This window comes from Pseudorasbora parva, chromosome 1 (assembly GCF_024679245.1).
Source record: "Pseudorasbora parva isolate DD20220531a chromosome 1, ASM2467924v1, whole genome shotgun sequence".
NCBI classification, from domain to species: domain Eukaryota; kingdom Metazoa; phylum Chordata; class Actinopteri; order Cypriniformes; family Gobionidae; genus Pseudorasbora; species Pseudorasbora parva.
Genome location: NC_090172.1, coordinates 61,252,433 through 61,267,286, shown reverse-complemented (window position 1 = coordinate 61,267,286; position 14,854 = coordinate 61,252,433). Strand labels below are relative to the sequence as shown.

Genomic DNA, 14,854 nt, shown 5'->3' with positions numbered 1-14,854 from the left:
CATGTTTTTCTTTCTTTAGTGGAAAAGAAATGAAGGTTTTTGATGAAAACATTCCAGGATTTATCTCCATGTGATGGACTTCAATGGGCCTCAAACGGTTGAAGGTCCAAATGAGTTTCAGTGCAGCTTTAAACGACACGAGACGATGAATAAGGGTCTTATCTAGCCAAACGATCCCTCAACTAAAAATAAAAAAGGTTAAGTTTTATACTGTTCTGTGACTCGCATTGGTGACGTCACGTAATACGCAATTACGCTGAAAAGGTCACGCTTGACGTAGGCGGAAGTACCGAATCAGTTTTTATAAATGTGCAGGAAAATGTTTTAAACGATACACTGACATAAAGATATTAATGTGTGTGTGGTCCTCCTTCCACACACTTGTAAACACTGACTCGGTACGTCTGCCTATGTCAAGCGAGACTTTTTCAGCGTAACCAACGCACATCACAGAACAAAGCAAGGCCAGCATTTGTGCTTATAAAACTTAAACTCGTGTATTTTTTGTTTAAATCAGAATCAGAATCAGAAAGAGCTTTATTGCCAAGTGTGCTTTCACACACAAGGAATTTTTTGATGATCGTTTGGCTAGATCAGACCCTTATTCACCGTCTGGTGTCGTTTAAAGCCTTCTGAAGCTGCACTGAAACTCATTTGGACCTTCAACCGTTTGGGGCCCATTGAAGCCCATTATATGGAGAAAAATCCGTATCAAAAACCTTCATTTCTTTTCCAATGAGAAAAGAAACATGGACGTCTTAGATGACATGGGGGTGAGTAAAATATCAGCAAACATGTATTTAAAAGTAAACTAATCCTTAGATCAAATATATCCGCTTCTCCAGCAAATATATCTATTTTTAAGAATTGTTAGATGTTTTGCCAGGAAAACGAGGGAACAATAGTAACACTTTGGTATGGCTTTTTGGTCACGATAACAGTGTTTTGGTGAATTTCTGCATGTAATATTTCAGCTCACTTGATTTATGCTTTAAGCTGGCAATGAAAAAGTGTTGTGATAGAAGCCACGGGAATAGGCTGCCGTCCGCCTCGTGTATTGTGGGAAACAGGGATGTGCTAAAACGTGCAATTCCAGGGTTTATTTTGTGCAAAAACAGCACAAAGGCCATTCCTTTACTTCCACTTCCCTTGATGATGTGCTCAGGGAGCAAACAGACTTCGACGTGTTGTTCTGTGAAAGCTTGAATTGCAGGTTTGGCTTCGACCCGCACAGCCTCTTCCTCTCACGCTTTCAGTCAAACACCGTCTTGTGTTCTGGGGCCTAATCGGCAAAACTAGGATAAGCGATTATGCCGGGATATCTTGGTGATCTTTTTATCCGTAAGCAAAATTTAGTACACCGCTGTCGTGTAAATGTACCCTGAAGGCACACACACACACACACACACACCAAGAACGATAACAATAATGAAAGATAAATGTATATTAGTGGATAACTTGAGCCAGGATCACCCAGATATTCCAGGTTTATCCCTTATCCTAGTTTTGTGCAATAGGCCCCTGGTCTTAAATCTCTCCGCTCTTTCAGAGTCACGCTCGTGTGTAATCTCTGTAGGTTGTTTGAACGCATTAATCTCGTTCCTGTGATTTAATAGCTAATTATCTAATTATCTAAAATTAATTCAATAATAATAAAAAAAAGCTATCAGTACGAACACTAAATTAGATTAAGTATTACAATGAAATAATTGTATTAGCTGTCGATTTATTCTAAATGTTAATACTAATTAACAATAATACATTAATTTAACAAAATTATAATAGTGGATAAATAATGTAATTAAATAACAATAAAATAAGCTATTTATATACACAAAAGAATAAAAAATATTTGAATTATAACAAGAAAATAATAGCTATTACTAATATTAATAAAAGTGATAATTAACACAGTATTAAAAAAAAATAGTTGTTTATGAAAAATACACAATAGATAATAAAATAATATATTATTGGAATTATTATTAAAAAAGTATTAAAACAAAAAACTGTTGTTGATTATTAACAATAGCAATGCTAATTAAATAAACAAAATAAATAATAAAGTAGTATTCTACTACTAAGTAGTATATTAACACCACAATAAATCAAGCATTAAAATAAAAATAGCTATTGACTGTTGGTTATTAAGAATATTAATAGTAATTATTATTATTTTTAATAATTAATAGATATATTTGTTTAATGAAGTATAATAATGAATAAAGTAGTCATTAAATAATAAAATAAGCTATAAATATGAACACCGCAATAAAAATAATGTTGAATTAATATTCAAATTATATTAGCTATTATTAAAAATATTAATATTAATGAATTAATAAATAAAATATACTAATTAATAAATAATAATAAAAAAGGCAGATAATTTAACACCAAACAATGATATTACAATGAACAAAATTAATAAAAAGCTGTTTATAAAAAATACACAATAAATGTTAAAAATGTATATTATTAGAATGATTAATAGTAACAAAAACTATTAGCTGTTGATTATTGACACTTACTTAAATAAACAAAATAAAAATAAAAATATTAACAACAATAAATCAAGTATTAAAATAATAATAGGTATTGGCTGTTATTAAAAATATATTACTAATAAATAATGATATTGGTAGAATTGTTTCAGTGTGATTTTCAGCTTATCTGCTTTTGTTCGCACATGAGTCATGCTTTGGTTCTTGCGGTCCTGCAGCCACACACACACACACACACACACACACTCCATCTCGTGCTGGTCTCCATGTTGATCTCTGAATGCGGCCTGTGTTTGTCCTCGTCACATGATGCTGTGTGACGCTGAGAGCATGTATTTATATTTGTAAGAGTGACATTTCCCCTGCTATTTTTGGGTTTACAGTAGCTGATGTTTATTTTTACTAGTGGAACCTGGTTAGCTGTTTCACTCTCAGCGAGTCGTCGGGTAGATTAGTTTCTAGAAGAGGGAAGTGTGTGTACAAGTGAGTGTTTCTCTAGCGTGTGACGTTGTGCTGTGCCGCGTGCCACTCGGATCTGTGTGGAAAAGCTGATTAGCTGATGATCAGCTGTTGTGATGACCCAGATCTCTGCCTTCATTGAGTCAGCACAGTGTGTGGGAGACAAAAGAGTTGTTGTAATGAGTGTTGAACGTGTAGTTTTGGAGGTGAATGAGTTGAGTTGTGTTCAATCGAGGTTGTTCAGTTCACTAACCCCCAAGAAAGAACCACTAAATATTAACTAGGGCTGTGCGATATTGAAGAAAAATTTGATATCTTGTTAAAGCAGCACTTGGCAACTTTTGCTCTCGGGGTCCCCCTACAGTTTGGAAAAAATAATGTCCTCAACTACTGTCGTAAACTCTGTCATCCTACAACAAGGGAAGCCATCGCGTGTGCATTCGTTGACATGACAAACCTGATAGCCCTGAACTAGTGATGCGCGGGTCGTCTCATAACCCGCGGACCCCGTATGTCTATTTAATGGTCGCAGGTGCGGGGCGGGTTGTAAAAATATTTACAGTGGTGCGGGGCGGGCCAAATAACTTCATAAAAGCGTCCCGCGGGTTGGTGCAGCACTAACAGTTCCCCTGAACACTGCAGGAGGAGTTCACATGCAGGTGTTCTTCTGGCGGCGTGTGTGAAATGCCTTCATCCCAGGTACAGTCAGTGGCAGATGTTTCAGCATGTCATATGAATATCATTTCATGGGTTTTATTTTTTTCAAACGCCAAATAACGATGCTCACGTTTACAAGCGTCATTATAGTAGTCTATTGGTTACCGTTTTACAGAATCTATATGATACTTCAGTTCTTAAAAAATATATTATGAAGGTTGAAAAGTTACCTAGTGCTGCTTTAAATAATGCGATATTCGATATGTGATATGATATTGCTATTATTGTGTAAAATCTACTTAAATTATATTTTAAAAAAAACAAAAAAAACTGAGAATTAAACCATTTGTGCTTTCTGTCTGGGAAAAGAAAGCATCGCTACAACTTCTGAAAGTGACCAGCAGCGTTTTGGCAAACGTTTGTGTCGCACATTGTTCACGTTTCGGAGCATGTGTCAGACAACGTGAAACTGCAAATTATTGTTTTTTGTAAATTATTGCGTTTAATAACTATTTTTAACGTCAAGTAAGTCACATTAATAACAGTAATGTGCCCAGATTATTCTCTGCACTATGTGTGACCTAAAACTTACACTTTTCACAATGTTGAAGTAGCCTATTAAAATCATTCACATATTGCGAGCCATTGCGATATGCATATTGCGACGTACATTTGCGATTTTTCGATATATTGCACAGCCCTAATATTAACGATTCTTTCATTTTCTCGATACGTCGATCTCCAATCCTGCTGACGCGTATGCAGTAGGGGTGTAAGAAAATATCGATACACGTGAATATCGCGATATTATGTTTGACGATATTGTATCGATTCTCAAAAACGCTGTATCGATATTTATATATTTATTTATTTATTAACATCCAAGATTCGTGGCTTTGTGTTCGGTTTAAACCACAGACTGTATAACACCCAACCGCTAGATGGCAGTGTTATCTCAGAACGTATAACGGACGCGGACCCGGAGAAGCGCAAGGTAAAAGTGCGCATCACTAGTTTACATTAGCAAACCCAGCTCTCAAGACGATAGCATTATTCCGCTCTTGCAGTATACAGAGCTGAAGTGTGGACTCATGTTGGCTTCAGCTATAAAGAAGCCACTAAGGAAATCGACAAGAATCATTTTGTTTGCAAAATAGGCCAAGTTATAATCTAATACTCGGGAAACACACTGAAACAGAGCTCGCTTAACATCCTGACGTCACCCGCGCTGCTGAGAAGCATTTCGATAGAATAGACTGCACGCTTTCCTCTCAGTAACAAAATAAACACACTCCAAAACTGACAGCGGTGGCAGGAGAACGAAAGATAATAGCGATGTGGATATGGATGCACCAGCTCTGCAGTTCAGTAACGTTACTTGAAATAGCACTTTATACAATAAACTGCTTTATAGAAAACAGCTTTAGGGTCCGATCACACACAACGCGTTTTTCAGGTTCGAAAACGCGAGGCGCACTGTACTCCCTTTTTTTGTCGGCGTTTTCTCATTCAAAAATGAGCAGTGCGCTTTAATGTTTAAATGTTTAATCACCTGTACTGTCAGTCAAATCAATGTAACGGTCAACACAACGGAAGGCCCGCCGCTTCATTCATTCGATTGGACAACAGAACATAAGCGCGATGATGTTGCGCGCTTTTTCACTCAGAGTGAACTTTTTTTCAACTTCATGCGCTCGGAGCGCTCCTTCAAAAACGCGAGGCGCAGCAAGCGGTTTAAACGCGAGGCGCCCAGGGCGCATAAGCAGCGCGCATAACGCTCTCTGCCAAACGAAATCCATTCAAAAAAGGCACCTCTCGCTGCAAAAACGCATTCTCTGTGATCGGGGCTACTGTGTTAAATATAAAACAAACAGTCATTCAGTCATGAAATGGACTGCACTTTCTGTTGTTAAATAGCCACTGCTATACTGTAAACCTATTAAACATTTACACATAAAGAACCCTGCAGTAACTTTACATTTACCTTAACTTAGATTGCACATTGCATATGATTAGTGTTATAAATTATACTGTATTAATTAAATAAAATACTTTGTCTCGTGTTTTAGGCTTATGGTTGTGTTCTTTATTCTTTTAAATTATAAAAAACAAAAACACACAAAAAAGAAATATCGCAATATATTGCCTCTCTTACAATATCGCAATATATTGCAATATATCGTATCATAACCCCTGTATCGTGATACGTATTGTATCGCCAGAGTCTTGGCAATACACAGCCCTAGTATGCAGTTATGCATCTATCTTGGAAACAGCATTTTTAATAGTGAATTGCTTCTTGGTCAAGAAAGGATTTAGAAAGTTAAAAATCGATTTCTGTAAGGAATAAAATAAAAACATGAATGTGCTTATGTTATTGCTCACTATATGTATCAGATATTATTGTAATATTTGGATTAGGGTTGCAAAGCTTCCAGTATTTTTTTTTTTTTTTTTTGTGGAAGCATTTTCCACTTTTGGAAAGTTTCTGTAAACTTACTTGAAATATTTAGCCCCTTGGATAATGTTTTTCTGTAAAATTTGGATACTTTTACTCATTGTTGAAATATGACATTTTTAAATTATTTCCAGACCAAGAAAGCTCATGGAAATGGAATTAAAAAGGAGCAATCTAAAGAAATTTCCTAGTTTGTAATTGTACCGGCACATTGTGCTGTTATATTCCAAGTAGCCTGAGCTGCGCGATTAATCGAAAGAAGAAAAAAATGTCGATCTTGCTTCACACCCCCACGCGATCATGTTCCTAAATGACATCAGTTCTCCTGTGTCTATTAAACCTTTGACAGAATCATACTGGAACATTAAAATGTGTTTGTGCTGTCGTTGAGCTGAAGAGAGCAGTTGTCATGTATAGGTATGAAACGGCTTCACAAACTCTTCAACCACACAGTATTGTTATTTCTATGTTACAAATATTCAAATTACTACAGAAGAACTGGGATAAAAGTGTATAGTTCAGGTATAAACACCAATGTCTTCAGTTCAGGTAAAGCCACCAAAATAGAGCAAATCACTTTTTGAAAGTCACTTGACGCTTGAAATAAAGATTGTATCGTTACTAGGGGTGGGACAAAGTATCGATACAGCAAAAGATCCTCCTTCTGGGCGATATGAGAATCGATTCACCGGCACCAAATATCGATATATTTTAAAGGGTTAGTTCACCCAAAAATGTAAATTCTGTCATTAATTCCTCACCCTAATGTCGTTGGACACCCGTCAGACCTCCGTTCATCTTCAGACACCGATGAAGATATTAGTGTTGAAATCCGACGGCTCAGAAAGGCCTTCATTGACACCAATGTCATTTCCTCTCTCAAGACCCATAAAGGCACTAAAGACGTCGTTACAAAGCCCATCTCACTACAGCGGCTCTACAATCATTTATGAAGACACAAGAAGAGTTTGTGCGCAAAAAAAACTAAATAAGGACTTGTATAGTGATGGGCCGATTTCAAAACAGATTCAAACGGTTATGAATCAGTGAATCGATTCATGATTCAGATCGCCAATGTCACATGATTTTCCGAATCATGAATCAATACGCTGATTCATAACCGTTGAAACGGGTTTTGAACAACATTAGGGTGAGGAATTGATGACAGAATATTCATTTTTGGGTGAACTAACCCTTTAATTAATAAATAAAGGCACTCTAAATAGATTTCCCTGTTCTTTTACTACACCAGCTGCTTGCACTCACTCCTCTTTGTGTCTGTCTGTAGGGTCGAACTACGCCATGTCTAATGGAGGGGGTGGAGGCGGGGCCAGTAGCTCCACCCACCTGCTGGACCTGCTGGAGGAGCCCATCCCAGGCGTGGGCACATACGACGACTTCCACACCATCGACTGGGTCAGGGAGAAGTGCAAAGACAGAGAGCGGCACCGCAAGGTAACAACACATCGTCTGAGCTTTGTGTGTATGTGGGTATGATATGAACATTTATATAGGGGTGTAACACTATTAGGACTGGGACGGTTACCGTTTTACCTCATTACCGCGGTCACGTGATGCCTACCGCGGGTCTGAGATCGTCACTGCCCTCACCGCAAACAAAGTTTACATTCCAGCCTTCATATTTTTTGCTAGAATTTTTTTTTTTTTTAAATATATAATTTATTCTAGGCTACTCTGTATTCTATCTCTTTACATAAATATATTTTCTACTTAAAAACTAAATTTTTGTTATTTTACTAACACGAATAAGGACTCCTCCGCGCTAGTTTGCACGTGAGGGGAATAAAGTAGCTTGCTTCCACTTAGGAGTTTTGCACTTTTTATTTTAATATCTCCTTTCATACTATTTTCTTCTTAAAACTATACGTGATTTTTACCACAGGGGTGAAGCACAAAGCTTTTACAAGGGAAATACATTTGCAGATGTTACATCGCAGCCATGAAAACAGTGACGCGGCAGCGCTTCCGGATCCAAACGCTCTCTTATACCACAAGAAACTCTACAAACGGTGCTAATATACACACACAATGTGGTGTAATACTACAAAAAAAGTTATAATAATACCCTTTTTCTCCATACCAAAATTCCAGATGGCCAGACAGTGAGTCATCTTTTATAAATCAGTAAAATATTAATGTCTGTAACACTGGGACCACAGAGAATGTTGTGTAGACTGTATTTAAAATGCTTAACTTTTTAAAATGTTTGATGTTTAATATGAAAAAATAGCGCTCATAAACGGGCGTCAATGGCATTCTCAAGTGAGACGAGTTGAGGCTTGGACCCAGAAACGGCGGTCCTTACGTCACGACTTAACAAGCGGATGGACTCATGCCGAATGAGAGCGGGAGGCTGAGCCCAATTTAAGATTTGCCAGCTTTTTAATTCTGTTTTGTAATCTGGTCATCCGATATTCAGATTTCCGTGAATTTTAACAAAAGGCCTAACGTTAGTCCATTTTATCCCTCGGGACATCTCGTTTCTTTTCCCAAATCTTGCGGGAGTGCGGCGCACTCATTTTTGCAGGGAATTATAAATGTTTCTTCCTTTTGTTTGCTTTCGCTTTTGTCTATTACACCCGCTCACATCTTTTACTGTGGTAAAGTAGAAAAACTGTAGGACGAAAAATTATTTAACACAGTTTGTGCTTGTTATTAGACGTGAGGCGCGTTAAGTTTATTTGAATAGCGCAGTTCACACCCAGCGGTTTTACTTTCGCTAGCAGTGAATAATCAAACATAGCCTAAATGTCTTGACCCTGTGGAAGATAAAATTCACTCTTCAGACGTTTTACAGCAAGTGTTGCTTTGCAACATCAGGAGAAAACATGAAGACGAAGATATTCGAGACGATGTCTATCCAGCTCGTGCCCCACATTCATCTCGGAGCGCAGACCGGCGCGTCTTTGCGGGGCAATAGGCTATAAAAAAATTGTTTTTTAAACAAACATTTAATTTTCTTATGTTCTTAAGATTATCATTATTTACTTTTAATCATTTAAATGTTTTACAGGCATTAGGCTGTGTGTTGTTTCACTGATGGAAAATAAACACGCATGCTTATGAAATGGATGTTTGCGCGTTTATTATTATAAGATGTAGGCTATATATATCTGGAATACAGTACTGTATTTAAAATAACATATGCATTAGTTATACTCTCAATTTAATTTAGAGAGCACACTATAGAAAAAGATTAATGTGTGGCATCGCAACAAGACGCGCAACTGGGGGCGCAGCGCCATGCCTGTTGAACGTCTTTTTATTTATTTAAATATCACGGTTTCAAATAAAAAGCGGTTTACCGCTGAACCCCAGGAATTTCTTGCTTAATCCATACCGTCCCAGCCCTAAACAATACCTTCATTCAATACATATACTGTATTGCCAAAAGTATTGGGACACCTGGCAGTCAAACTGCTTCTGCAAACATTTGTGAGGGAATGGGTCGCGCTCAGTGAACTCAAGTGTGATACCGAGTTTGCCACTAGGGATGCTCATTTCGGTAAATTTTCCAGACCGATTATTAATCATTAACTGGTAAGATTATAATATTGAATTGGAATTGCATAAAAATACAATTGACGAGTGTCTGTGACCCGTTAAAAATACCTTTTTCACGTGTTTTTGTGCAAACAGCAGAATGCAGAACAGCTCAACAACAGAACCTAGATTCACACTAGAGCCCGGCATTAATGCCCGACGTCATACCAGTTTTCACGTCATATAAACACGGGCCTGGCTTCGGACCTTTTTTAGGCTTCTCCTTCGTTTTATATTTGTTTGATTAAGTAAAAGAAACCATGTGCAGCGCAGCAGTCTGGTGGAAACAACATGAGACCATAATAGCTTAAAGGGCTACTTCACCACTTTTTCATATTAAACTGTGTTATTCCCTTAACTAAGACGAGTTCCCTATTTAAATACAGTTACACGACTAGTTGAACGATCAAGTATGATGACATAAAATAAAACGTGGCGCTTTTCTAAGTGGATTAGAAAGGAGAACTATAATGTGTGGTCGGAAAAGCACTTCTGAGAGTACTTCGACTCGGCGCAGTAAAAAGTCACGCCTGAAAATCTTCCCTCACATCTCCCCTCACTCGCTCATTTCTGTCAATAGAGGAAATGTGAGGGAGGATTTTTCAGGCGTCATTCTTTGTATTTTTTTATTTGTGTAAACTTGATGTAAACCAAAAGATGACTAATCATAAGAAATGAATAATAAAGGAAGTGCTTCAAATCAGTCACATGACAAAAACGACCCAGTTCAGTGTATCAAACATCTACTGTACCTCTAAACTATTATTTTCCATGTTGTTCAAACTTTGGTCATGATTTGTTTGATATTTATCTTTTGCTACAGGTGCTGCTGCAGTGTCCAGGGTTCAGTTTATTTTCTAGAGCACATATTCAGTATTTGAATGGATGTCTTTTTTTTTTTTTAGGCAAATGAACTTCCTGCTTACCAGGAAGTGGTAATGTGGTTTTAAAACTGACCAGCTGCTGGGATTTTGTCACCTAGAAATTTTGTCATATCCTGAATGGGCAGGTCTGTAGATCTGTATTTACTCGTTTTGTTCATCCTTGCAGATAAACAGTAAAAAGAAGGAGTCAGCATGGGAGTTCACTAAGAGTCTGTACGACGCCTGGTCAGGATGGCTGGTGGTCACGCTAACAGGACTTGCATCAGGTAACCCCCCCCCCCCCCCCCCCCCCCCACACACACACACACATTCTAGTACGTATATCGTTGTGGGGGCATTCAATGATGCAATGCAAACTCCAGCTACTTCTCCTAAACCTTACCCATCTCAACTAACGGCCTAAACTGAACCCTTCCCCTAATTATATCTTGATCCCTAAAACCAAGTCTTGGCCCAGGGTCTCCACACACACACACACACACACACACACACACAGCTTTTCTCAAACTCACTTTTCACACATTGATCCACCCACCCACTCACTCACTTGCGCGCACACACACACACTGTAAGAATGGAAACTTCTGCAAAGTCATCAGATACTAGCACAAGCAACACTTTAACACATTTAAACAAATAAAAAGACTAATACAAAACTAACAAGCAAGAAGTTGAGTTAAGCTTATCTGCAGTAGTGAGTCCTGAAAAGCATACAGCTTGTATAGTATATAGCTTAATGTCTCTAATGTTGTGAATAATGTATAATATATCATACCAAGAGTTTTTATATAACAGCCCTGCACAGAAATGTTCCTCCACAAATCAATATTGTGGTCACTTACACACACACATCTTTGAGCCACAAGTCATGGTTTAATCTTCTGAACATGTTATATTCTGCATTTTCGTTCATTAGTCAGATGTTTATTCAAAGCTACATACAGTAAACCTCTTACAGACACAGTACCATCAATGGAAAAAATGTTGGTAAAATTTTACCCTACCATATACAGTGAACAACAGTATTATACTTAATTTGACTGTAAAATAATGTCTAGTTTATGGTTAAAAACTACTGTATTTACAGTGAGAAACAGTATAAGGCCTTTGCCAGAAATCTCTGCGTGATACATCACATATGAATGTTGAGTTTTTGGGACCTTTTCTGTTCTCCTTCTTTAATTTGGCTTTAAGTTTATCTGGGCATTTACTGTTAAACTGAATAAAACAATGAAAAATATTGTAAAATAAAATATGCATAATATACAGGCATCAACATACAATCCCTTAATACCTCAAACATTATCACCATTTTTTCTACAATGTGTTTATGGCAACCACAATTTATTTTTTATTTTTTTTAAACCTTAATTTGAAAATGATATTTTTAGTGTTTTTCACAATGGTAACGGGGGTCTCAATAACCGCAGATCAGTCTTTCAATGCTTTCTGCTTCATTAAAGGTGGGGTAAGTGTTATTTCAAAACCATTTTACAAAAAGGACTCGGGGGAAGTCCAATAACAAACTTGTAGCCAATCAGCAGTAAGGGGCGTGTCTACTAATGATGGTGAGAAGAGACTCAGTGCATTAGCGGACATTTCACTTCTCTCTCTCTGTGCACGTCATTATTCAACACACACGACACACACGACGGACATTAGCCGAGAACTAATATATGCTGCTTCTGCTTGACTATGCTCGTGTGTCATGTTCGCTTGTTTGTCCATTTGCGATCGTATTGTTTCTCACTTCAGCGATAATAAAGACCCGTTCATTTCCACACCGTATGAGCATCTAAATCTCCTCAGTTTCTGTTTCAGGATCAGCTCACAAAATGTCTCCGACAAGTAAGATACTATACTCCTAATATGTTTGTTTCCTCTTTTCATGATTGCTATAACTCTCTAATCTGGTCATAATTGTAATATGTCGTTAGTTGGACTGTCGGCTTGTGTTCTATCGAGTTGATCATGAGAACGGTTTGTGTTTTTGTGATGGATATTCACTTTTTCATTGAATATTCGGCCTGGATTAGTAACACAGATTATGCCGTAGTCGTTGCCTGGGTTACGTATGTGTGGGGCGGAGCTATCAAAATAGGGGCGGGACCCTTTTGGGGGTAAGGGCATGTTCGTTTTGGTGATTTGAAATATCAACAGTTACCACATAGCACTTACCCCACCTTTAATGAAACCCCTTTAATTATTACCTTTAATGCATAAAAGATGTGCATAAAGGCCTGTCTTCAACCTTGTTTCCTCAGGGGCGTTAGCTGGCCTGATCGATATCGCTGCGGACTGGATGAACGATCTGAAGGAGGGCGTGTGTCTCAGTGCCATGTGGTTTAATCACGAGCAGTGCTGCTGGGGCTCCAACGAGACCACCTTCGCTGAGAGAGACAAGTGTCCGCAGTGGAAGACATGGGCAGAGCTCATTCTGGGACAGGCCGAGGTCAGTGTGCAGCGCTGTATACTACCGCTCATCAGCAGTAGGGGGTGTGTCCACTTATGATGGGGAGGAGAGAGTCAGCCAATCAGCAGTAGGGGGGCGTGTCCACTCATGATGGAGTGGTAGAGTGAACCAATCAGCAGTAGGGGGGCGTGTCCACTCATGATTGGGGAGGAGAGAGTGAGCCAATCAGCAATAGGGGGCGTGTCCACTCATGATTGGGGAGGAGAGAGTGAGCCAATCAGCAATAGGGGGGCGTGTCCACTCATGATTGGGGAGGAGAGAGTGAGCCAATCAGCAATAGGGGGGCGTGTCCACTCATGATGGAGAGGTAGTGAGCCAATTAGCAGTAGGGGGGCGTGTCCACTTACGATGGAGAGGTAGAGTGAGCCAATCAGCATTAGGGGGGCCTGTCCACTCATGATAGGGATAAGAGAGTGAGCCAATCAGTAGTAGGGGGGCATGTCCACTCATTATGGAGAGGTAGAGTGAGCCAATCAGCAGTAGGGGGCGTGTCCACTCATGATAGGGATAAGAGAGTGAGCCAATCAGCAGTAGGGGGCATGTCCACTCATGATAGGGATAAGAGAGTGAGCCAATCAGCAGTAGGGGGCGTGTCCACTCATGATTGGGATAAGAGAGCGAGCCAATCAGCATTAGGGGGGCCTGTCCACTCATGATAGGGATAAGAGAGTGAGCCAATCAGCAGTAGGGGGGCATGTCCACTCATTATGGAGAGGTAGAGTGAGCCAATCAGCAGTAGGGGGCGTGTCCACTCATGATAGGGATAAGAGATTGAGCCAATCAGCATTAGGGGGGCCTGTCCACTCATATTAGGGATAAGAGAGTGAGCCAATCAGCAGTAGGGGGGCATGTCCACTCATTATGGAAAGGTAGAGTGAGCCAATCAGCAGTAGGGGGCGTGTCCACTCATGATAGAGGAGTGAACCAATCAGCAGTAGGGGGCGTGTCAACACATGATGGGGGCAAATGAACCAATCAGCAGTAGGGGGCTTGTCCACTCGTGATGGGGCGAGTGAACCAATCAGCAGTAGGGGGGCGTGTCCACTCATGATGGGGGCGAGTGAACCAATAAGCAGTAGGGGGCGTGTCCACTCATGATGGGAGCGAGTGAACCAATCAGCAGTAGGGGGCGTGTCCATCCATTCACAGAAACAAGATATTCTGTTATTGTAATGTTAGTTTGTCTCGTCTTTGTCTTCTAGGGTCCCGGCTCCTATATCATGAACTACTTCATGTTCACGTTTTGGGCGCTGTCCTTCGCCTTCCTGGCCGTGTCTCTGGTGAAGGTGTTCGCGCCGTACGCCTGCGGGTCTGGAATACCTGAGGTAAGACTGCAGATCAATTATTGAGTACGCGCTTGTCTTGAAACAGGTTTTACCTGAACATTTTTACAATGAATATGATTTTTCCTAACCAGCTTTTCTAGTGGGCCATTATTGACGTGAAGGATAAAAAAAATAGCATTTTTCTATTATTATTATTAAAAAAAGATTATTATAAAAGTGTATATCATCTCTCTGTTTTAGCAAAAGGTTATTTAAATGCTTATATAAAAAGAACCTTTTTTCCTTTATTTGTTGGGTTTTTTTTTTCATCATTGTCTACTAAGAACAAAAGTCGTCTACAAGGTATTGTCATTGTGTGACAATATGTGCTCATTATGTGCTCAAAAATTACGGGAGTTCCCTTACGAAGCCTCACAGTGTACTATGAACAGCAAGTGCTGAGAACAGCGCACAAAATAATGGGAGAGCACACACCCGTTGCATTTGGATTTTGAGTGGATGCCCCTGGGGTGGTGTTTAAGGACAATTAAATGTTCGACAAATCGTTATAAATTTACTTTTGTCCCTGA

The 14,854-nt window shown here is 39.1% G+C and overlaps 1 protein-coding gene across 8 annotated transcripts in view; it reads left to right on the top strand.

The window, feature by feature from the left end:
* clcn3 (chloride channel 3) overlaps window positions 1-14,854 on the top strand; it is a 78,606-nt gene that overhangs the window by 31,371 nt on the left and 32,381 nt on the right. For all 8 annotated transcript variants that reach the window (XM_067447193.1, XM_067447202.1, XM_067447185.1 and 5 more), the window contains 4 exons: window positions 7,367-7,533; window positions 10,693-10,792; window positions 12,791-12,978; window positions 14,202-14,324. In XM_067447193.1, coding sequence (XP_067303294.1) covers window positions 7,367-7,533; window positions 10,693-10,792; window positions 12,791-12,978; window positions 14,202-14,324 — 578 coding nt within the window. The remainder of the gene's footprint in view (window positions 1-7,366; window positions 7,534-10,692; window positions 10,793-12,790; window positions 12,979-14,201; window positions 14,325-14,854) is intronic.